The sequence below is a fragment of the Lontra canadensis genome, unplaced genomic scaffold, assembly GCF_010015895.1.
Source record: "Lontra canadensis isolate GAN:19392208 unplaced genomic scaffold, GSC_riverotter_1.0 scaffold12, whole genome shotgun sequence".
In the NCBI taxonomy this organism is placed as follows: Eukaryota; Metazoa; Chordata; class Mammalia; order Carnivora; family Mustelidae; genus Lontra; species Lontra canadensis.
Window position 1 is genome coordinate 6,561,034 of NW_022631006.1, and position 23,509 is coordinate 6,584,542.

A 23,509-nucleotide genomic window follows, 5' to 3' on the forward strand; every position below is an offset into this window, starting at 1 on the left:
GCAGGCCCACGACTACCACCTAGGGAAGAGGAGCAGCTCTACTGAAGTTCCAGGGTTCAGGCAGGTCTTGGGGGCCAGGGCCTGCCTCTGGAAGGAGCACCCCAGAAAAAAGGAAGATATTTCAGAGCAGGAGCAAACCAGCATTAGAGGGATAGCAAGCCAGCTTGTATGAGCTGCTGGGTTAGGCCATGTGGTTGAGCAGGGACATCCCTAGTACCCTGGCTGTCATGGGCCAGGCAGGGCTGATTCCTGGCCTGTAGCAGTGTCTGTTCTCCAAAAAACCCCAGCCCAACCCAACCCTCCCCTAGCATTTGCTGTGGGCAGTTAGGACCATCCTTCACTAGCCTGTCACCTTCCCTGGCTATGAATGCCCAAGGACAGGCCCTCCTGTCATCTGTGAATCCTCCAGGGCCCAGCAGAGGGTCTATAGGCAGGAGACGCTCAGGAAATGTTTGCTTGCTGGCAAGCTGGGAGAGCGGACCCGCTGGTGAAGGGAGCTGGAGATGAGGCTGGGCCATTTATTTTCTGAGCTGCCGGGAGTTCTGTACCATATCCTGATCACCTGTATAGGTGTTAGGCAAGCTAGGTTCTTGTCCCAGCTCTGTCACAAGTGAACAAGTCATTTCCTGTAACTGGGCTTGTTTCCTCTTATGTGAAATGAGGGCATTGGACCTGCTGATATCTAAGAGCTCTTCCAGAGCCAGCATCTGGAGGGGTTTTGCCCTCATCTGGTGCCACAGGCTGACCTCTTTCCTGTGGCCTTCGGGCCAAGTCCTCCCCACACCACAAGGGGGAGCTCTAAACACGCCCCAGGCAAGCACCTGGTTCCAAACCCCTAAGAAACCTGTGTGCACAGGTGCTGCTGGTGGGCACTCAGGTGGAGAAGGCTTGAGCCTTCTCAGACACAGGACTCTGGGAGCCCAGCCAGCAGGCCCACCACAAAGCAGCCTGGCACACAGAGATCGTGGAGAGGAAGTTTGGTGCGGAAGGAAGTCTTCAGCACCTTCAGTCCAGTCCTACTTCCTCATGGCTCAGACCTGGTTGCAGAGAAGGGACCATGACCTGCTCCAGGCAGCTTTTTTGTGACTACTCCCTGGTTTTCCTGATCTGCCTAATTCCTGGGGAAGAAAAAGACACCAGTAGGATTCGAATCTTTTTATTTGGGAATGATCAGCTTCTTCCTGCTCTCCCTCCCCAAAACACCACCTTCCCGGTAGAGCTTCATTGGGAGTCAGATCTCGGAGCACTGAGCCCCACAGACAAATCCCTGGTGACTTCTAAGGCCAGACTCCATCCCTGAAGGCCTGGATGGGGGACATTAGGCTGCAGGCTAGGGAATCCAAAGGATCCAAAGGGCTGCTCTGTTCCTTTTGTCTGGCTGGGCCCAGGAGCCAGTTAGCTCAGGGTCACTGCTGGTCCTCTATGAATATGGAGCCAGGAAGGGAAGGCATGTCAGGATCGGGCATCTGGGGCACAGGGTGGGAGGGGGCACGTCCTTTCCCCATGGCACAGACACTCACCCTGGGTGGTCCTGGGAACCATCTCAGTCCGGTAGATCTTGAAAGCATCGTAGGCAAAGACGGAAACCAGGATGATGCCAAACACCTGTGGGAGTAGGTGTGTAGGAGCTGGGATGACACAGAGAAAGCCGCTGGCCATCACATACAAGGGAGAGGGAGGTGGGCGGGATGGGGCACCGTGTGAACCAGAGCCCAGGGCCCCAGCTTGGGCTTGTGGGGAGGCACCAACAGTGTGCAAACACCAGCCAGGGGTCCCAAGGGCCTGGGGAGCTCTGTAGGGCTGGACTCACAAAAGCAGCAATGGCAGCTCCATCCCGGGAGGTCACAGCTGCAAAGGAGACCACCAGGAAGATGATGATGGCACTGACACAGCGGAGGAAGTCCTGGGGGATGAGGGGGGGGCAGGGTCAAAGGGAAGTCGGAGGGCAAGAGAACATCATCCTGAGGTTTTCCAGGCTAGGCAGTGACTTCACCCTCAGGCACTGTGAATCCCTGCATGGAGAGACCCCTGGGCACAATATGAAGCACTTGCAAGAGCTAGAGATCGCGAGTGAGCCAGGGAAGGGATGCAGGTGAATGCAGAGTGGCCAGGACTAGGAGCCAGGACCCTGGGCCAGGGGGAGGTGGGTAAGGCTAGGGCAGGCCGACCAGGGGGGCCAGGGCATGGCCGGGGCTGGGGTGGGAGCTTCGGTGAGCGGGAGAGCAGCTCTAAGTGATTGTGTAGGAGCTGGGCCCCGTACTGACCCAGGGAAAGGAGAGAGGCTGGGAGGGAAAAGGGAAATTTCACCTTCAAGAAGTTAAGGGACCAGAATGTGGTGGGGCAGAGTCCCTCACCAGACAGGGCCAGTTCAGCCGATCGAAGCGCAGGTAGTACTGGGTGGCGTAGAGGAAGAGGAAGGCGAGCGTGATGAAGAACTCCAGCAGCGCTGCGGCCATGTAGGCGGAGATGGAGGCCGTGAAGCAGATGAAGATGACGAAGGTCAGGGCCTGCAGGACCCGGGGTGTGAAGCTTGCCAGGAAGGGGACACAGGCCTAGCCAGATTTTTTTGCCTTCCTCTCCTCGGAAACTCCCTCAGGCTGCCCCCAACACCCATTCTTGCCGGTCTACCCACCCCTGGTAGCAGGAGCCGCACTCCAGGGCGCTGGCCCCTCGAGGGCAGTCTCCAGCTTCCCAACTCCCCCTGTCCAGGACCCCAGCAGTTTGACCAAGCTGCACCCCTCCAGGGGGCACCATTCTATGGAACCCACAGAAGAGGTGTCCTGCTGAAAGCCCAGGGTACAGGGTGCACACCAGCCCGTCCGGTTCCACACCAAGAGACAAGATTTAGAAGACAGTAGTTCCATAGTGGACTCTAAGGGTCCCTTCAGCTCTGGCGATGTCGCTGACACATACACACGGACTTAGGATGACACTCAGGTCTTGCTAAGTGACAGGGGAAGATCCTGCCCTGAGAACAGGTGTTCACGGGGAGCAGACGCAGATAAAGTCTTGTTCTAACTTCAGCTCTTCCTGCAGCCGCTGAAGCTGCTGTAAGGGCCTTCAGAGGGAGAGGCAGCCAGAGGGCGGGTGGAGGAGGAGGTCAGGGTAGCTGGGGCAGGAGTGGTGTCCAGAGAGCCCCGGAAAGGAGACCACCCAAGGGGTGAGCCCAGTGAGGGCACTGAGCAGGGAGAGGGGGGAGTGAGATCATACTGGGAGAGATGGAGGCGCCAGGTCGGGGAGGTGGCTGTTACCAGCTCGGTTTCCAGCAGGATGCCTTTGAGGGAGGAGAGGAAAGTCTTGTCCACAGCGAAGCCCTGGAGCCCCGCAGCTGCCCCCTCCGCAGGGAGCCCATCCCGGCGATCCCGAGCACTGAGCATCTCCGTGGGGCCCACCAGGCACAGCCCCCACTGCCACCGGCCTGAGAAGGGAACTGGGAAAACAGAAACCTGGAGAGATGGGGAAGCAAACAGAAGCAGGGAGGCACTTGGAGAAACCTGCAAGAGAATCGGGGAGGTCGGCCGAGGGGCCGCCAAGGAGCCTCGCCCAGCCAGATGGGCCTTCTCCCAGCTGCCCAGAGTGCCCCTGCTGGTGCCTGCACCGCCCGCCCCCACCCCGGGAAGCACATGGGGGGGGCAGGGGAGGGGCGGAGAGGAGTGGTCAGCCCTCTGGTTGCTAGAGCCCAACCCGGCCTAGAGAAGGAGAGCAGGGAGGAGGGGGGAAAGGAGGAAGTCCACACAGAAACTGGGAGGAGCTGGGAGGTAAGCTGAGAATCTGAGCTAGACCAGGAGCCCCCCAAGGACCCAAGCCTGAAGAAGTTTACATCCCCCTCCCCTAATTCCCCTCTTTCTGGCTGTCCTTTTCCCCTTTTCCTTTTAGGGAGGGTGGGAGCTGGAGCCCGGCCCAGGCAGCACCCCCCTGGCCCAGGCTGTAGCAGCCAAGAGTGAGGACAAAGGCAGATTGTTGGGGGGACAAGGTGGCGCTGTGTGCCTGCTGTAGTGCCTCAATGGGCCTCTGTCTCTTCAGCATGCCAGGAGGGCAGTCTGACCCCCACCCCAGTGCTCAGGGGTAGGCCAGGGAGCCAGAGAAGGGGAGGGACGGGAGGCCACAGTGGAAACTCTGGAAGGCAGAAGGACAGGGTAATAGGTAAGATCTGACCATGGGGAAGAGAAGGGGCCAGGCTGGGGAGCCTGGTGTTCAGGCACTGGGGACTCCAAGATAAATTTAGACCATTTTGAATACAGATTATTTATTTGGGTAAGTCTCTCCATGCTCAATAACAGCCTCTTCCTCAGAGCCTAGTAACTGCACCAAGGTATGTGCAAAGTAGATGTCACAAAGTAGATGTCCACTGACGGACGGGTGGATGGATGGACGGACAGATGGACAGATGGATGAACACATGAAATGATGGGCTCTCCATTGGCAAAGGGGAAAGGAGCAAGAAAGTGCTTGTGCCGTGCCAGGGCAGCTGGGGATGGGAGAAAAGGAAGAGACAGGTGGTCTCTGGAGCCTTAAAGACTTTTCCCAAGAGGAAATGCTAGGAGGTCCTCTTCCCGTGGCCGTAGCTTCTCTGCTGCTTCGCCCCGCCGTTCCTATCCACTCTAAAAAGTGAAATGTGCAGTTCCCCCTGAAAGTCCCCGATCCTGTCCCACAGTCTTGCTGCTCCAAGTAGTTCTTTGGAGGGGCTGAGCACTCAGGCATTCTGGCTCGCCATGGCGGGTGGTCCGACCGGGAACCGGGCACAGGCAGCACGACTAGGCCATCACTCGTGGCCGCACACACACACAAGCCAAGGAGACCTGATAGAGCCGCTGCTCCAGGCAGTAGCCATCCTGGGCACCTTGCTCGCCGGGACACGGCCTCCGGTAGAAGACGGTCTGGTTGTGGTAGAGCAACTCCGAGTTGCCCAGGGGGTCCATGTGGGAGCCCGTCTGGAGGCTGACGCAGTGTGGACACAGGCAGCGGGCGTGGTACAGGTCCTGGGGGAGCCGGTTCAAGTCCCGGTCCAACCTGTGGAGGAGGCACTGGTCAGACTCTGGAGGGAGGCTGGCGGGGCAGGCAGGCAGGGGATGGGGCCGGGGAGGGGCTAGGGTGGGACGCCCCGTCTCAGGTTTTACCCTCCCCCCCACTCAGCTCTTGTACCCACTTGCTGAGTGACTTTCAACAAGTCACCCCCTCCTCTCTGGGATTTATTTTGCCCCACCGGTAGAGAGGGGCAGGGAAGGAGGGGTGGTTTTCTGGTCCCGGAGCCATGTGGAGGCCCCCCAGACAAGCTCTGCTTCCATCTCATGTACATCCGGCATGAGGTTACTTTTTGTAATTGTTACTACATTTTAAGGACTTTTAAAAATTATTATTATAAAGTAAAAACCGCTCTTATATCCAAGTATGAAACACTGTAAAGTGAAGACAGTCAGTCTCTCTACCAGTCCCTCTCCCCAGAGGGAGCCGCTGTCGACCAGTGCCTGCATATCCTTCCAGACACTTTCCTGCATCTACTATAAGCACATGTAAGTATGCATGGTAAGATTTATTTATTTATTCTGAAAGGGTTTTGTGGCCAAAACAAGACTCGAAATGTAGACGCTCCAAAGGTCTGGACCTCCCAAAGGCTAGCAGGAAACAGCATCTGGGTTCCAAGACCGTTCTCCATGCAGACAAGCCCTCACGAGCTGGGGCTCGGCTAGAGCCGCCTTTCCCAGGGTGGGTTCCCTAATAAGTACTCTACAAGAAAAGGGGCCTGGGGCCAAATGAGTTTGGGAAATGCTGAATTTACAGTTTCTCTCCTGAGGATTTCTTGCAACTTTGAACATGCTGAGTACATTATGAATCTCTGAGGTGTGAGGGCTGCATCAGGTGTCCCACACTTAACTGTCATCACTTTTTTCTGAGGAGCAGCCTGTGGGACGAGTATGGCAAAGAACACTTTGCGGGAAGATCAGCCAAGTAGTCATCAGGGGCTCATGGCCTCCAAATGAGGGTCTGGACCCCAGCCAGGTCAGCCCTCTGGCACCCAGCCTCCCCAGAGGGGCTCCCCGCCTCGTTGGATTTAGCCCGGGACCCAGCCAGACTTCTGAGACCACCTCAAAGCATGATGACCTGGAGTCTCTACCAGGGATCTGGTCTCACCCAAAGCTGACCTTCTCCCTACCCACCGAAATTGTCCACCATCCCCAAAGCCAAGGACGAGCCAGAATTAGACTTACTAAGAATGCGAACACAGGCACCCCAAGAAGACACAAGACAAGGATCCCTAAGGCTCTAATTTTTAATATTTTGTGTCATTGTCCCAATTTCACTGCTTCCTAATACGTGTTACATCATGGCACCAAGAGAGAATTTTAGGATTTGTGTGGCACACTGAATAGAAGAGTAAGACTGCCCATAACCAAAGAAAACCAGCCCAGGGTTCTGGCTACCCTCAGAGCGGAAGGTTTCACTAACTTGGTACACTTACAGCCCCCCTAGGGACCGGGTCACTTGTAGTGGGTATTGGGGTGCTTCATGCCTTTTTCATACCCTCATTTCCTGATATTTCAGTTAGAAAAACGTGTTCCATTGTAGGGACAGAAGAGGAAGGAGGAGGAGATGGGGGAGGAGGAGGGGTAGAAGAAGAGAGGAAAAGGAGAGAACCAACCTTTCCTGTAGTAAGTACAGATTTTACACACATTATTTCATCAGATCTGCACCTGGGGGGTGCATCTGGCCTGGGGGGTCTTACGTCATTTTACAGACATTGGCCTGGGGTGAGGGATGGTGTCTTACATCATTTTACAGATGAAAAAAAAAAACAGCTTTGAAACCTTGAGAAAGTAGCTCAAAGTCACCCACTAAGAGTGGGAGCTAGCCAGACTAGGCCTTGCCTGAAGCCTCTACCTTTATGGCCTCTCTGAGATAAAAGGGGGTGTGGGCCGGCTGGACTTGGATGGAACCCCTCCCCCAAGCCCTTCCCATACACCCTGATGGCCCACGTGCTGGCATTTGCGAGGGGGCAGCAGACTCACTCATATCTCCAGGGAGAGATAGACCTGCTGTTGAGGGGTCCATCTTCACTGGCCCTGCAGGATTCTGGGTGGTGGGTGAGGCCCGTGGCCTCTCGGGGGAACCTGAGCACAGTGTTCCCCTTCAGCCACTCATGAGCGGGGTCCTGCCTTTTGCCGGGGCAGCAGCTGGGCCAGTGGGCGCAGTCCTTCCGGATGCGAAAATTGAGGCTGTGGGTTCCCATGGCCATGACCAAGAACACGATCACCTACAGGAAAAGGCCAGTGAGAGAACTGCTCTCAAACAATCAGGGTGCTCCCTTCCCAGCTGTTCCCTAAGAGCTCCACCTGGCCCCCAGCCCCAGCCCCAGCCCTGGAGCCTGGCCTCTCTCCACCCTCAGCGCCGTCTCAGCACCTGTGCGGCCCCTTCACACTCACCTGGTTCATGTCTGATGCTGCTCGCCCAGCCACAGTGCGGCACTGGTTGACGGGTGGGGCCTTGTGGAAGCAGGCTGACTGGAGCGGCTGTGGCGTCCTGGTTTTATTTTCAGCAAACCTGTTTTGTTTATTCAAATTTATTTCCACGACCTTTTGGAGGGAGTGACCTGACATTAAAAAACAAAACAAAACAAAAAAAACCCTGAAAGTGTTTCCAAAAGCTGCTCAAATGTTATATTCATGGAAGTTGTAGTTCACATCACAACTTGGGAGCCTATTGGGGAAAATCTGTTCTTTGCACCTTTCTGGGTGTGGGGTCAAAGTAATAGTACTCTGCCATTCTGGGCACTGGAGAACTGGTGTTATGGGAATTCCCCTGGTTGGCTTGGTACCCCAAATTAGGGAACATCATCTGGTCTGTCTTCAAGAGGCATCATTCCCATGCCCTCATCCAGGGCCTTGTCTCTGCCATTCCCTTTCTTCCCAGACAGCCATCTGGTCACCCACCTTAACGAACATTTCCCTCTATCTCCTTTGACCCTCAACCCTTCTGTTCTCTGACCCCTTTCTTGCTTTCGAACATCTAGGACCCCCATCACCTAAGGCATCTTTCTCATTGTCCGTTACCCACTTCCCCTCACCCACTCCAGTGGCTGCTCCATGCCCCATCCCACCCTGTCCTGATCTCCTCTGGGCCAGGGATGCAGGCCTAACCCCACAGGACTGCCTGGAATGCCTTGACCCCATCAGTTTGTCAGTTGGACGTATAGGGTCTAATGGAAGAAGATGTGGGTGGTTGCTTCCATTGCATAAATGATGTGAAGCCAGGAAGGGGAAGGGCTTGGTTGTTAACAGCCTCACCTGTGGCCCAGCAGGAGATCCCAGTTCCAGAACGGACCTGCCCCTAACCCCACTCCCAAGGCACTGGGGACAAGGGCCGGCTGTAGCAGGTAGCTGCCCATCTAGGGTCATGGGGCAAGTCCACCCAAGCTCAGCCCCGCCCCCAGCTCCATGGGCCACTGTCGGCCAGGAGGGGGCATACATGCTCAGAAGTACTTTAACTAGGCCTGACCCCGAAGACATGAGTCAGCCTGGGGTCACCCCTCCCGGGAGACACAGTGCTGAAAGCAGGCCACCTACTTCCCTCCAAGCCTTTCCTCTCAATCCTTGCCCATCCATCCCCCTCATCCCCCACACCCACGACCCACCCTCCCCAACACACTCATACACAGACATGGTCTCTAGAATGATGTTTTCTGATTTGCATGTGCTTTCCCTTAGAAAATACTCCTCTAGTAACCAAGGACTCAGAAAATAAACAAAGGGACCCAGGAATAAGTTAAACTGCAGAATGAGGAGGAATCCTTCAAATGCTGTAGGGCAAAGCAGCCCCAGAGCGGAGGAGTGATGAGATCAGGTTGGGGGGGTAGGTCTGGAGAATTGGAGAAGCTGTTCTGGTGGGTTTGAGGAAACCTGGAACTGGGGGTGAAGTGGGGGTTTAGGGGAAACAGGTGGTGGCTGGGGGAGCAGGAGTTCTTAGGAAAAGCACTGAGGTGAGGAACACATCACCCACTCCCATCGCCCTGCTGTCTGCCCTATGCTCCCCCACACCCTCTAGCTTCTGTGTGCCATGGGACCTCGGTTCCTGGGGGTCACATGCCAGGATAGGGCCAGGCCCTGTACTTTCAGCAGCTCATTTTATCCTTACAACGAAACAATGAGATGGAAACTAGTATCCCCATATTACAGATGACACAACTAAGACCCAAAGAAATTTAATAACCTACCCAAGGTTGTATAGTTAGGGACAGAGCTGGCTTTTTACCCCAGCCCTGACCGGTTCCAAATCTAACCAGGAGCCACAGAAGCCACACTGGGCTGACCCCTAGTCAGCTGCAAATGGAAGAAAGGCCCTCCCCCTCCTCACTATCCATCTGTGCTTTCCTGCTTACCCAGGCTTGGGTCAGGACAGGTCTCACCTGAACCTGCCAGAGGCCGGGGACATTCCTGTCCGCTTGGGCACTCAGCCCTGCTGGAGGGGACCCACCGCTCTAGTTCCATATTCCCCATGCCTGGCACATGGCTTTTGGGGGTTCTGGAGAAACCCTTAACCCCAGAAAAGGCTGTGAGGGGCCACTGCTCTTCCACAAGAGCTGGATCCCTGTGGGAGCCCCCCAAACCAATGAGAGCCTCAAAGATTCACATTGACCCAGATCTTCCCATCTTGGCCCTGTCCAGGAGGGGGTGCTTGAAAGAGCTGGCAGTGATCCCAGCTGCTTGTTGATGCTGCCAGAGACCCACACTGCCCTTCAGTAGAGGACTTTGGGGTGTCCTCTTCCCTCTGTACCAAGACATCCTGAAGAAAGCCCTATGAGGCAGAGGGAAGGCCCCTGCGAGCACACAGTTGCCCCCGGGGCTGGCCTTTCCCCCATTATGGTGATCGGCTCTGACCTGAGAACCTGGGCTCTGAGTCACATGCACCCCACCCCTCCGGTTTGCTCAGCCTCTGTCCTTATCTCCTCGCCGCTCTGTGGGATTCCTTTGGGTGATTCCCTGCCATGAGAAACATTTTCCAGAGGATTTTCCTCCTGGGGGAACTAGTTTTGGAATCCCTGAGTCATTTCAGCTTCCAGGGAATCCTTGGGAGCGTGGGGAGATAGGGGTGACAATGGGAAGAACGCAGAAGGCGGAAGCATAGGAAAGTTCACCTCACACCTGTCCTCACTTGCCTGGGCATGGCCCCACAGCCAGAGGGGCCTGACAGAGCCCCTGGGAGGAGGGATCAGCACCCAGCAGGGCAGGGCAGGGGAGATGGGATGGAAAGTATCCCCACCATGAGGCCCTGGGGGCTTTCAAGAAGCTAGAATGTGGCTGTCCTGCCCTTCCACAGAAAGACAGCCCAGTCCTCCCCAGCTGCCTTGAAGTCCTACCCCTGCCTCTGGTCATTTCTTGACCTTGGGCCCTCTCTGGACCTTTCTCCTCCTTTGTAGACATGCTTGTGGTTATTTTGGTTTTGCTTTGTTTTTCGGTTTTGAGAGGGTAACCTGGTTGACCACAAAAGCACCAACAAGCTCAGCCACTCTGGACCTCAGCTACCACTGAAACCACAGGACTCAGCAGGGTCTTCACAAGCCTGTTGGCACATGCCTGATGGGAAGGCCCCGCACCAGCAGTTAAAATGCTGAAACACTTCTCTCCCCACCGGTAAATCCATACATACTGTCCTCGGCCCTGGGGGCCACCTCCTGGATCACAAGCTGCCTGTGAGCCAGCAATGGGGCCCTCTAGAGTACTGCTCCAGCGCCCTGATTAGTTAGCGATAATGGTACTGGTGGTTTGTTATTTGTAGTATCACCTGTAGTTATGAAGATGCTTAGGCTTGGGAGCCTGCCTTCAAAGAGAACCTTGTGTGGGGCGCCTGCGTGGCTCAGTCAGTTAAGTGTCTGACTCTTGGTTTCAGCTCAGGTCATGATCTCCCCGGGGATCTTGAGATCAAGCCCCATGTCAGGTTCCACACTCAGCGGGGAGTCTGCTTGAGATTCTTTTCCTTTCCCTGCCCCCCCCAAATAAATAACCGAGTCTTTAAGAAATAAAGGGAATTGGGGCGCCTGGGTGGCTCAGTGAGGGTAAAGCCTCTGCCTTCGGCTCAGGGTACTGGGATGGAGCCCTACGTCAGGCTCTCTGCTCCGCAGGGAGCCTGCTTCCTCCCCTCTCTTTGCCTGCCTCTCTGCCTACTTGTGATCTCTCTCTGTCAAATAAATAAATAAAATCTTTAAAAAAAAAAAAAGAAAGGGAATTAAAAAAAAAAAAGGAATAAGAGAGAAACTTGTCTGGCCTGGGAGACACATAGAAAATCTGGGTGCACTGGGCAAATAGCCCCACAACTCTCTCCCCTCAGCCCAGTGCTGGTGGCACCCATGGAAGCCCTGGGTTTACTCAGATTTGTCCTAGGGTCACAGCTGCCCTGTTCCTTCATCCACTCAGCTGGTAGTTACTGAGTGCCAGTAGAGGCCAGGCACTATTCTGAATGCTACAAGGACAGAGGAGGACAAGCCAGATAAGATCTCTGCCTCGTGAAGCTTACGTTTTAGGAGACAGATGATAAACAAGGAAACCAGATCACGTCTGATAATCGTTAGTGCTATGAAGAAAACGCAACAGTGTTCTGAGATAGGAGGCTGAGGGGACTGGAAGGAGGGTGCCGCTCGGACTTAGAAAGCCAGGGAAGGCCTTTCTGAGGGTGAGGAATTTGACATGACGATGGAAAGCAGGTGGAGGAAGAGTGGTCTAGACAGAGGCAGCAGGACAGACAGAGTCCTAGAGGTGGGAAAGAGCTGGAAGTATCTGAGAGCCAGAAAGGACAATGTGGGTGGAAAACAAAGGATAGGGGAGAGCGGGATGAGATAAAGTAACAAGGTGGGCAGTGGCCAGATCACAGAGGGTCTTACTGGTTGTGACAGAGCGTTTGGACTTTATTTCAAGGTCCTGACTGAATTCAAGCATGGTCTATGTGATGTGAGTTTCTCAAGGACACACACTGCGTCTTTGACCTACGGCTGCCTCCATGGGGCTGGCCTCAAATAGCAATAATAATAGTTGCTTTTATCCAACATTTAACAGCAGGGCAAGGCACTGTTCTCAGGAATCTCTTAATCTTCACAGGAAGCCTGATACTATTGATTTCATTATTATCCCCACTTTACAGACAGGGAACCAGAGGCTCCAAGAGGTCTTGCCAAGTTCACTAAAAATGTTGAAACAGGATTAGAACTCAGGCAATCTGGTTGCTGTGGGGTCCCAAGAGAGAAGAACTGGAAGAAGCCCTGAGTACCTGCGTTTTGAGGAGCACGAGGAGCAAGAATAGTCATGATAAGGGATGGGAGAAACCAGCAGTTGGCCCTGCTGGGAAGCGGGGAGAATTTGGGGCCCAGAAAGCCAGATGGAAGGGTTCCTTCCCTGTTACCCTTGGGATATGGCCCAGGCAAGCCCTCAAGTGGAGGGCCCAGCTACTTGAGGCAGCCGCCCACTGCCCACCGCCCAGCCTGGGTTCCACCCAATCTCACCTGGAGCCCAGAGCTCTCCCAGAACAAGGTACAATCGCCTTAAACCCCTGCAAAGGAGAAGGCAGAGATGAGATAAGGACCGGGAAAGGGCTCCTCCTGGCCTCAACAAAGAAACACTTTCCGTTTTCACGAAAGGACAGTGGGGAGGCAGGGGCGGGGCCAGGGAGCCAAGGTGAGGAAAAGCCATGGAGGGAGATCTCTGTGCTATAGGCATTTTACATATTTTTGCTCTTCACCAAAGACACTGCTGCAGATCAGGACCTGAGACTCAGAGACTTTACATAACTGGACCAAGGTCACACAGCTAATAAACTGGGGATTCATTCCTGAGTGTGACTGGCTCCCTTCCATGCCTGGGCCTCCCAGAAGCACAGTGTTGTTTTCCTGCAGGTTTGTACTCAGTTCCCCCTCACCTACATTTATTTCCCTGGGCACTGAGCTCAGGCAGTGAGCCCCAAAGCCCACCTCCCAGACCACCATTCTGCCTGCCCCTCTTTCCTGCCTAGTCCTGCCTCTTCGTCCACTGTCTTCTTCTCCTTGTGCCTCTCTGAACATTCATCTTTGGGAATTGGATTTCCTGCCCGCCTCCATCTTGGCCCCAGTTTACTCTTGGCAGTCCCCGGGCGGAGCAAAGCAAGTCACTCCCCAGCATCTGAATGTCTGTGTTCCAGGCAGCCAGGCGGCCCCAGGACTGGGGTCTGGAGGAGATTGGACTGGGCTGGAGCTGGGATGTGGAGCTCTCCCTCCCTACAAATCTATCTGGAAATTTGTTAAGTTTCTCTACCATCCTAAGGAGTCTAAGTCTATTTAGAATTCCCAGGCCCATTCTCAGGTCTGTGAGCCAAGCCCAGGAACCAATACTGTACTGTCCATCCCCACACTCACCCCAGAATCTTTTCCTAACCCACCCTACTTCTCCCCTCTGCATAGGATTCTTCACAGGTCCTAGGTGACAGGGAGAGGGAGACAGGGCTGGTGGCCCCCTCCCCTGCTAGGAAATGCCTGGATGTGTGGGCCTGTGTAATGTGAGGAGAGAAAGAGGGGAGCACCTGTTCAAGGCCTCAGGTTCACAAAGGGCTTTAAATTAGACTTCTGATATTATCTCCAAATTAGGTTATACATAAGTCATTGTCCGTTTTATGTGTTTGAAGTGTTAATTTGTTAAAAGTAAACACTGAAAATCTAACACAGTTTTTCAATCCTGTATGGCAGCTCACTTTTTCAACACCAGGAACCTCAAAAATGGAAGAAGGCAGGCTCCATTCCAGCCTAAGAGGCCTTGAGGTGTGCCCCAAAAAGGGAGATGCAAGAGATGGGGATAGCTGGAGGGAAACAGCACACGGAGGAGATGTGGGAACCCAAGTACCCTGTCCTTTCAGCTGATCCTAGCTCCTCTGAAAGAGGTCTGCCCTGTTGTGCCCACAGTCCCCACTCCTGCACCCGGAGGCTGCAGAGTGAAGGGGGGTGGGGGCAGGCCCAGACTGGCAGAGGAGTGTAAGAGGCGGCACCACCCGCCGCCTGCAGCTCTGGGACCAGGCTCATGTTCTCTGCCAGGGCCAGAATCCATGTCCAGCTGCAGACCCCCACCCGTCCCCCCGCCCAATCTCCTCCAGGAAGGGCTGGCCAACCCTGTCACCGCTGCTGAGGCAACGTCAAGGAAGAAGAGACGCTCCGCTGAGGACCCCAGAAAGGAGGAAGGAGCGCGCTCCCACCCACGGGAAAGACAGATGTGGGGCTCGTGAAAGGGACGCAGAGAGAGGCGCGGGGCTGGTGGGGCAGAGCGGGGGCGCGGCTGGGTGAAGGAGGCTCCCAGGAAGGAGCTCACCAGACCACGGGAGGTCGGCCGCGACGTCGGGAGCAGGAGGCGCCGGGGAGCGGGCCCGGGAGGGGGCGCGCAGTTTGGCCCGAGGGTCCCAAACTGAAACTCAACACCCGCCTTCGGAGGGACCGTCCTCCTTTCTCCTCCGCCCCTTCCCTTCCCCTCCCTTTTCCCCTCCCTCCTTTCTTTTAATCCCCAGGACTGAGCCCCGCGCCGCGGCGAAGAGGGCCCGAGGGGTGGAGGAAGGAGCTACCCTGAGAGGGAGCCGGGAGCCCGGGAAGGGGAGGGAAAGGGAGCCGCGCGCGTGGGGACTGAGCCCGAAGGCCACGCGCGACCCCCGGAGCCTTCGCAGCCCCTTCAGTGTCCCCCCCCACTTCCGGGCCCCCCTCCAGGCGAGTCTGGCCCCTGGCCCCTGCTCCTCCTTCGCCTTCTTTTTGCTGCTTCCTTTGCTTTGTGGCCTTTCTCTCCGTCCCCAGAGCCACCCGGGAGCTGCCCCGAGCTCCAGAGCGCGCCGAGGGGCCCTGCGGAGGGTGCGCGTGAGCGGGCCGAGGGGTGGCGGCGCGCGGGTGGGCCCCGAGGCGGCGTGGGGAAGGCGGTCCCCCACCTTCGGGCCGAACCCGCGTGCGGGGAGCGAGGTTCCGTCGCGGCGCCCCCTGAGCATCGGGCGTGCAGAGGGCGAGTGTGCGTGAGTGTGAACCCGCCTCGCCGCCGGGCGTGCGAGTGTTTGGGCCGACCGCAGCTCCACGGGCGACGCAGCCCCACAGCCACGCTCTCAGGCCTCCCGCGCCAACCTGGCCTCCCTCCGCCAACTTGGGCGAGTCTGAAAAGGGGCGAACGTCTCCCTGCTCGCTCGCCCCACCCCCTCGCAGCTGGGCCGCCGCAGGGCCCCGGCCGCCCTGACCACAGCCCTGGGAGCACCGCTCTCCGCCGCGGCCCCCAGCTGGGGACGGTTGGCCCCTGAACTCGCCCGTCCAGCCCAACCGCCCCGGCGGCTTCTCCCAGCCCTCGGGGCCGTCCCGAGCGGCCCGGCGAGGCGTCGAGCGCTGCCCCAGCTCCCGCCTCCTTGCCTGCCCCGGCCCTGGGAGGGAGCTTTCGGCCCATGCGAACCCCGGGTCCCTCAGCGGCCTAGGGCGGGCGGCTCCGGCGGCCTGGCCAACCCCGCGGCCCCCGGGACGGCACGGAGCGCGCGCCCTTGGATGAGGTCCCGCAGCGACGCCCCGGCCCGCCCCGCTCCTCCTCCTGCCCGGCCAAGCTGCCTCCCATTTGGGGAGTTTTGTGGGTTTTCTTTCTCCTCCTCCAACCTCCGCGGAGGCCACGACTCAGGCGCCGCAGCCGGGGTCCGCCTCCATGGTGCGGGGCGGCAGCTGGTGAAATCAGCGAAACCGAGCTTGGCCTGAAGCAGGCCGCGCGAGAGGCCAAGGCCATGGCCATAGCCACGTCGGTGAGTCCACCAGGGAGAGGAGGCTGCGGGCCATAGGCCTCCATGGCCTGCCCTGCACTCCTGTCACTTTTATTTCTGCCTTCTCTTTGTCTTTCTCCCTGGGCCCTTTCTCCTCCGAGAGGCTGTGTCCAACGCCCCCCCTCCCCCGCCCCTGCTTTTGTTTCCCTCTCTCCCTCTCACTCCCCTTCCCTAGCTCCTTCTGGGTCTAGGTTCCCCCTTTCTCCCCTCCCCCTCCCCATTCTCCTCTTTTTCTTTCTAGAGGCTGCCCCTGGATGGAGGGGAGGGGGCAAGCCTAGCCCGAGTCCTGTCTGCTATTTTAGGGGCGGGAACAGATGGCCACCGGTGGTTGGCAGGGGCTTGTGATTGGGAGGCAAGTAAGAAGGTTGGGAGGGGGTGAAGGAATGGAGGTGGCCACAGGAAAATAGGAGAGGCCAAAGAGGCCCTTCTGTAGAGGAAGAATGGAGGAAAGGGGGGAAATAAAGCAAAAGAGGGAGATCAGGCAAGGAGAGAGAGAAAATAGAGGGAGGAGGAGAGGTGATGTCAGCCAGCCTCTGGCCACTTTCCGGGGACTGGGACAAAGACAGCTGGCATGATGGGAGGGTGGGAGGAGGCCTCCCAGAAAGCTTGTGGCCCACTGCCACCCCCCAGTTAAGGCAGCCACTCCCTCACAAGTCAGCTGGGCCGCTGAGGAGGGAGTAGAGCAGGGTGGCCACACCCGTCATCAATCAGTCTATCAACAACTCTGGCCTGAGTTCCTGAAATGGTGAGGCCCAGAGGTTTGGCCCGTTTGGACAGAATTCAAACCTTAACACTAGGAGGAGCTCTCCACAGCCCACCTCTGCTTTCTGCCCTGCACACCTTAGAGTTTGAGTCCAAGCAACTCTGTCCCCTTTCCACCCTTCCCTAGACGCTGTGATTTCCGGGGAAAGCAAGGCTGCCTCTTGCTTTCTGGTATCTTCCGAATGGGTACTCTGGGCAGGAGGACTGTGAGGCTGGAAAGACAAGAAGCATGGCTCCTGACATCCTCCCATACCCCTCAAGGACGAGTTCAGTTTTCACTCCTCCTCAGACCAAACTCATTTTAGCTCCTCAGTCTGTATAACGGTGAGAAGACCTGAACTCAGAGCCTGGAGAGGGGGAGGTCCTGAAAACAGGGAGGGGTACTCTGACATAAAGATGCTGGCTCAAGGCTAGCTTAGGTCAGCTGGTCAGCTTTGTAGTCCCAGGAGGCAGATTTTTCTTTGTACCTAGAGGTGGGAGGTGGCATTCACGTTCATCAAACTCATGGGATCCTAATAGCAGCTAATATTTGTTGAGCATATACAGGCCCCGTGGGGGTCCTAAGCTTTGTCCTGGTTGTTTGATGCATTATCTCCTCCAGTCCTCACCATAACCCTGTGAAGATAGTGCTGTTATTATCCAGAAATGGATATTTGGATATGGCCATGGAATTCTACAAAGGAGGAAACCGAAGGCTTGGGAAGGTCAAACAATCTGCCCAAAGTCATGCAGTTAAAAAGGGACAGAGCCAGGACTCAAGCCCCGGTCTGTCTGCCTCAGAACTGTGCTCTTCACCCCCCACCTAACCCAAAACACTAATTTCTAATTAACAATTAGAAAGAAAAGTGCTGAGGTAACCAGGAATTTGTGCCATCTGGTTAGCATGTTTTCTCTCTGTGGGAGAATATCCTTTAGAAGCCAAAATATAGTCAGAAAATGGCTTGATGAGTGTGGAACCAGGCAAGAGGAAAAGTCCATTTGTTGTTAAAATCACCCAGCCGTGAGGGCTGGACCCCGTCTCCACGCAAGGGAAATGCCCATGAAAGGAACATGCACTCTTGCTGCCTGAGCCAGGCCTCCTTCTCTCCAGGATCTGGGACCAAATGCACCCCTGCCGGAGACCTTTAGCTTGAGATGTTCTACTGAATTAGCGCACATGGATTACCTGCTCGGTGATGCCTAACTCCTGCTGCCCACCACCATCGCCTGGGAGCCCGCCAGCAGGCGCGGTCACCTGGCAAGCACAACCCAGCCAGAACATGTTCCAATACATGGTGGAAGCCTGATTCTACCAAAGGCAACATGGGATCGGAGCCCCATGAGAGCTGAATAGCAAAGGGAAATCGGGTATAACGAAGACTTCATATGTGCTTGAGTCATGTTGGAGTCATGGATTCTACCTAACCAAGAGGTTAAGTCACTAATAGAAAAAGAAGAAAGTAGAACCTCATGTTTTGATTGTGGAGAAGCAGTAGCGGGTGACTGAGAGCACTGGCTCTGGAGTCAAACAGCCTGGGGTTCAAGTCACTTCTGCCAGCAGCACCAGCTCTCTGTTGGGGGCAGAGTCCTACCCTTCTATGTCCCAGCCACCTTTCCAAATGGGGATAATGATGGCTCCATCCTCATAAGGGTGTTTTAGGATTAAATGAGATAAGATGCTTAGTGTAAAGACTTGCATAGTGTCTGGATACATAATTTGCACTTGATTATCTGTGACTTTCTACCTGAGTAGGTGGCTCTCAAAGCAACAAAGCTTAGCTGTCCCTACCAGAAAGTACTGGAAACAGGCTGACAAATGTTTGCTCTTGGTTGATCTGTCAGCGCCCCCCCACACACCGCCTGGCCACCCCAAACACACACACAGTAGAGTGTATACTCTTTTCTCCTCTCCATGGTAACCTCAGCTTCCTCTGATAGAAGCTTCTTTGCAGAGACTGAGAACAAAACAGTTGCTTCAGTTTCTGTTTTCTTCCTTTTTATGCCTAGGCACTGTCTGGGCTGGGTTTTTCCCAGTCTCTTGTGGATTGCTGGGTCTTTGCTGCCATTCAGTCTAAACTTCTGCTTGTGGGGGATGCTGACTGGGAAACAGGGAAGGTGAAGGAGAGTCTCGGGCAAACCTTAGCGGGGCTTTCTCATGTACACGAAGCTTTGGAGGGAATTCATGCAACACATGTTCCTTGAGACCTGATTCTAGGTGAAGCCCTTTGGCAGGGGCCAGGAATAGAGCAGTCCCTGTTCTCCCAGAGCTTACAGGGTAAGGGAAGAGATAGACAATAAGAAATGAAACAGGCAAATAATGTAAAGTCTGATGAAGGAAACAATGGTGGAGATCAACAGAGTTGGGTAGGGAGAAGAATGAAGGAAAGACCTCTTTGAGAAGGAGACACTTAAGCAGAACTGAAGGATGAAAAGGGGCCAGTCAGGTGATGAGTCAGGGCAAGAGTAAAGGAAACCACAAGCGCAAAGGCCCTGAAGTGGGAAAGAGTCTCTCTAGTTCAGGGAATAGACAGGAAGAGGAAGAGAACAGGGGATGAAGCTGGAGACAAGGCAGGACCCAGTCAAGAAGGGCTGAGTCAGTTCAGATCTGTAGTCTGAGGGAGGTGGGGAGCTCTGTGATATTTCTGAGCAAGGGACCTGCTGACCTGCTGTGTGTGTGAGACCCCTCTCCCCACTCCCGCCTCCCCCACCAGGCCCAGCTGGCCCGGGCACTGTACGACAACACCGCTGAGTCCCCCCAGGAGCTATCCTTCCGCCGAGGGGATGTCCTCCGGGTCCTGCAAAGGGAGGGCGCTGGTGGCCTGGATGGCTGGTGCCTCTGCTCACTGCATGGCCAGCAGGGCATTGTGCCCGCCAACAGAGTGAAGCTCCTTCCTGCCAGCCCAGCACCCCAGCCCAGCCTCACCCAGGAGCCCCCCGCCCAGCCTGGCTCACCATCTCCAGCCCCAGAGCACAGCAATGAGGACCAGGAGGTGAGAGCTGGAGCCCTCCCCACCCCAAGCCAGAATAGCCCCGTTGCCCTCTGCTGGTGCCTGCAGCAAGGGGGAGGGGGCAAGGCGAGCCCTGAGACTGCAGCTCTTCATGGACCCAGAGCTGGGTGAAACCTGTCTGCCAACCCTTCCTGGGCTCTGTCTCCCTATGGGCACGGGATGGGGGCTAGAAAGGGTGTAAGTTCCTCTATGGTATACATTCTCTGCTTCTCTGGTCCCCACTCCTGACCCTTCCATCTGTCTTGATCCCCCAGGTATATGTGGTACCACCCCCAGCTCGGCCCTGTCCTACCGTAGGACCTCAGGCCGGACCCTGCCTGCTCTCCCCTGATCCCATCTACAAGGTCCCCAGAGGGAATGGGACCCAGACAGCCGCCCCTGGAGACGCCCTGGAGGTAAGAGCTAGACACCCTTGTATATGCTGGGCAGGGAGCAGAGGACTCTGGGAGGGCATCCCCTGCCAAATCTGACGATAACTGGTGGCTCGGCTCCTTCTCCAGGTCTATGATGTGCCCCCCACGGCCCTCCGAGTTCCCTCCAATGGTCCCTATGACTCCCCTGCCTCCTTCAGCCGCCCTCTGGCCCAGGGTGCCCTGCAGCCCCCTGGAGAGGATGAAGCTCCCTACGATGTGCCTTTGGCCCCAAAGCTGCCATCAGAGCTGGAAGCAGATCTGGAGTGGGAAGGGGGCCGGGAACCCGAGCCACCCCTCTACGCTGCCCCCTCCAACCTGAAACGGGCCTCAGCCCTGCTCAATCTGTACGAAGCGCCAGAGGAACTGCTAGCAGATGGGGAAGGTGGAGGCACTGATGAGGGCATCTACGATGTGCCCCTGCTGGGACCAGAGGCGCCCCCTTCTCCAGAGCCCCCAGGAGCGTCGGCCTCCAATGACCTGGACACCTTGGCCCTGCTTCTGGCCAGAAGCCCCCCACTCCCACACAGGCCCCGCTTGCCCTCAGCTGAGAGCCTGTCCCGCCGCCCTTTGCCTGCCCTGCCTGTCCCTGAGGCCCCCAGCCCTTCCCCCGCTCCCTCTCCTGCTCCAGGCCGGAAAGGCAGCATCCAGGACCGACCTCTACCCCCACCCCCACCCCGCCTGCCGGGCTATGGGGGCCCCAAGGTTGAGGAGGATCCAGAGGGCGGGGAGGTAGAGGACGATCCAGCAGGACCCCACAATGAGTATGAGGGCATCCCAATGGCCGAAGAGTACGACTATGTCCACCTGAAGGTAAGCTCCCTCCCACCAGCCCCACCAGAAATGCCCCAAGGTAACCAGAGGGACCCTCCCTTTCTTCCCTCCTCCCTTCCTCCACTGGCCCTGCACCCTATGGCCTGGGACCCCAATACTTGGCCCCACCACTTGTACTGGTGCTACACTCCATCTAAACCCAGCCTGGGGTCCCCGAGCTATCTGACCTGCCACCAGAACTCTCCCAGACCTGGAGTCAAGAACCTGCAACCTCTGATGGCAGGAGAGACCTGGGGAAGAAAGAGGGACGGGGAAGGGGCAGGAACACGGGGAAGGGGGCACCTGCCCTGCCCCCCCCCCCTTGCACTGAGACCCTGGTCCCTCCCACAGGGCATGGATAAAGCTCAGGGATGTAGGCCCCCGGATAAAGCCTGCCCAGGGAATCCTGAACTGCTGGAGAGGGGGCTGCCGGAGCAGCAGGTAATCCTGTGGGGACAGGAAGGAGGAACAGGAACTTGGGGGAAGCAGCAAGGGAGGGAAGTTAGGATGGGGGTAAGAACTCGGGGAGCCGGAGCTGGGATAGAGAGGAGCAAGAATTCAGCAGGAAGGAGCTGGAACCTGGAAAAGGATATCAGGAATTCAGAAAGAGGGGAAAGAATGTGTTGGAGAAGAATCAGAAAACCAAACAGCCAGGGAAGCAGAGAGAATTTGGGGCTGGGCCGGGTGACCTCTGAGGCTCCTTCCAACTGTGAATTCCTGGGTTCCTAAGAGACCTGGCTTCTAATCCCAACTCCACCAGTAAGAAGCCAGGGGCCCTGAAGTCACCAGTTAATCTCTCTGGGCCTCAGGAAAGTGAGGTGGTCTCCTTGACCGTCTAGAATGGTCCTAAGCATTGTAGCTACCGTTTCTCAGGTAGATCCCAAGTGTGGGCCCCATGCTTATAAGCACACTGCACGGGTCAGCACTAATCACAGCCCCAGTTAGTACTCGAGTGGTGCTCACCGTGTGCAACGTTCTAAGTTCTCTCTACATGCTGCAGCAGTAACTGTGCTGCAGCCTTGGGAAGCAGACACTGGAATGGCACCATCCAGTATGGTGGCCCCTGACCGCGTGCAGCTACCGCGTCCTTGAAATGCGGCTAGGCTGAATTGAAAGGCACTGTACATGTAAAACAAACGCACACCAGATTTTGCAGGCTTAGAGTGAAAAGAAACGTCAGTCATTTTTATATTGATTACATATTGAGATTACAACAATTTTTATATCTGGAGTTGGGGGAAAATCTGATTTCTTTTTACTTTTCTTAACATGGCTTCTAGAAATATCTTTATTACACATGTGGTTCACATTATGTTGATGCTGGACAACGTGGTCCCAGAGGCCCCCTTTAAGAGCTAAGGAAACAAGTTCAGAGACTAGTTTGAATCCAGACTGATCTGTCATCTGCTCCGAGCACTTTCCTAGCCCTGGCTATGAGAATTTAAATGTTGCAGTGGGCAGAGGGAAGAGCTCGGGAAGAAAGGAAGGAATTAGGAGCTGAGCAAGGGAAAGAGGGGGGAAGGGGCTGCAAAAGGAGCACTGCAGTGAGCATGCCCGTCAACCACTGCTCTTGCCATCAGGAGGCCCCATGCCCCGAAGAGCCACTGGATCTGCCCACTGGAGACCTGCAGCTCCTGCACTTCTACGCAGGCCAGTGCCAGAGCCACTACTCAGCCCTGCAGGCTGCCGTGGCGGCCCTCACATCCAGCACCCAGGCCAACCAGCCCCCACGCCTCTTCGTGCCCCACAGCAAACGGGTGGTGGTGGCTGCTCACCGCCTGGTGTTTGTTGGGGACACTCTGGGCCGGCTGGCAGCCTCTGCTCCTTTGCGAGCCCAGGTTGGGGCTGCAGGGACAGCACTGGGCCAAGCACTGCGGGCCACCGTCCTGGCTGTCAAGGGGGCCGCCCTGGGCTACCCGTCCCACCCTGCGGCCCAAGAGATGGCGCAGTGTGTGGCGGAGCTGGCAGGGCAGGCCTTGCAGTTCACCACTCTGCTCTCCAGCCTGGCCCCCTAAGCCCCGCTCGGCCCTGTTCTGCCTCTCTTCTGCCTGCCGGAGCCCCCTGCTGGGACTTGGGCTGCCTCCGGAGGGCTCTGTTTTAGGGACCAGGAGAGGTGTGGGCATCTTTCCCTTTCCGGTCATCTCAGTCTCTCACAGAGATGTCCCTCCCCCTCCCACAGCTTTTTGTACGAGCCATTTTGTATAAATTATTTATATTTAATAGTATTCCCTGTTTTGTCAGGGGCAGGGAGGAACTGGACTCTTCTGTCTCAGCCTGTGGTGGGGAGATTCTTGATCACCGCACCTCTGGAAACACGGCCCCGCAGAGAATCAGGTGGCTGAAACCTGGGGCCGCCCGGAGCCCCTTTCTTGTCGTGGTTCTTGACTCTAGAACATAAGCACCTCACTACTGGCCGAGAGTGAGGGCAGGACATTGATCACCCAGAATGTGGAGGTCTGGGAGAGGCCCGAGGGCTCCTCCCCACAGGAGGCTGGAAGGAGCTGGGCCTGAGTGAGCCCTGCTATCTGGTTCTCTGATTCTGCTTCTTGGGTGCTTGGGGGAGGGGCCAGCCCTGGTGCCCCTTGCCTAAAGCGATGGGACACACACTGTGGGCAGGATGTCCTTAGGTTTGGGGGGGTGGATTTTGCTGTTACTTTCAATAACTATTCATTCAGTGGGTTTCAGCTCCCATGATGTGCCAAGCACAGCTCTGAAGGTACATTGTGGAATGGGATGAATAAAGCTGAGTCAGTTAAAATAAATTAAAAAAAAAAAAAA

At 56.3% G+C, this 23,509-nt stretch overlaps 3 protein-coding genes across 4 annotated transcripts; 1 reads left to right on the top strand and 2 right to left on the bottom strand.

Annotated features, from left to right (window-relative positions):
* Positions 1-1,353: 1,353 nt before the first annotated feature.
* CMTM5 (CKLF like MARVEL transmembrane domain containing 5) lies at positions 1,354-3,486 on the bottom strand. Its single transcript, XM_032856360.1, has 5 exons — positions 3,252-3,486; positions 2,355-2,507; positions 1,811-1,903; positions 1,521-1,605; positions 1,354-1,420 (listed from the first exon to the last, which is right to left on the bottom strand). Exons 1-5 carry the CDS (start codon positions 3,375-3,377, stop codon positions 1,407-1,409), a joined length of 471 nt encoding a protein of 156 aa, XP_032712251.1. The 5' UTR covers positions 3,378-3,486; the 3' UTR covers positions 1,354-1,406.
* A 1,136-nt stretch (positions 3,487-4,622) lies between these two features.
* Positions 4,623-7,463, bottom strand: IL25 (interleukin 25). Its single transcript, XM_032856359.1, has 3 exons — positions 7,419-7,463; positions 7,005-7,249; positions 4,623-5,010 (listed from the first exon to the last, which is right to left on the bottom strand). Exons 1-3 carry the CDS (start codon positions 7,425-7,427, stop codon positions 4,755-4,757), a joined length of 510 nt encoding a protein of 169 aa, XP_032712250.1. The 5' UTR covers positions 7,428-7,463; the 3' UTR covers positions 4,623-4,754.
* A 6,663-nt stretch (positions 7,464-14,126) lies between these two features.
* On the top strand, positions 14,127-23,509 carry EFS (embryonal Fyn-associated substrate). Of its 2 annotated transcripts, XM_032856358.1 has the most exons (7): positions 14,127-15,741; positions 19,212-19,407; positions 19,438-19,490; positions 19,763-19,903; positions 20,009-20,731; positions 21,083-21,172; positions 22,312-23,509. In XM_032856358.1, the coding sequence occupies exons 1-7, from the start codon at positions 15,724-15,726 to the stop codon at positions 22,744-22,746; spliced, it is 1,656 nt and encodes a 551-aa protein (XP_032712249.1). In that variant the 5' UTR covers positions 14,127-15,723; the 3' UTR covers positions 22,747-23,509. The 2 variants fall into 2 exon arrangements, with proteins under 2 accessions (XP_032712249.1, XP_032712248.1); XM_032856357.1 differs by having other exon boundaries at positions 14,128-15,741; positions 19,212-19,490.

Excerpts from the sequence above, each read along its gene's own strand:
- CMTM5 (XM_032856360.1), bottom strand. The coding sequence starts at position 3,377 with ATGCTCAGTGCTCGGGATCGCCGGGATGGGCTCCCTGCGGAGGGGGCA. Across the intron at positions 1,904-2,354 it reads GGCTGAACTGGCCCTGTCTG|GACTTCCTCCGCTGTGTCAG; the intron begins GTGAGGGACTCT and ends CTCATCCCCCAG. Across the intron at positions 1,606-1,810 it reads GAGCTGCCATTGCTGCTTTT|GTGTTTGGCATCATCCTGGT; the intron begins GTGAGTCCAGCC and ends CTACTCCCACAG.
- IL25 (XM_032856359.1), bottom strand. Across the intron at positions 5,011-7,004 it reads ATCTCTCCCTGGAGATATGA|GTTGGACCGGGACTTGAACC; the intron begins GTGAGTCTGCTG and ends CCTCCTCCACAG.
- EFS (XM_032856357.1), top strand. Across the intron at positions 19,491-19,762 it reads ACAGCAATGAGGACCAGGAG|GTATATGTGGTACCACCCCC; the intron begins GTGAGAGCTGGA and ends TTGATCCCCCAG. Across the intron at positions 20,732-21,082 it reads ACGACTATGTCCACCTGAAG|GGCATGGATAAAGCTCAGGG; the intron begins GTAAGCTCCCTC and ends TCCCTCCCACAG.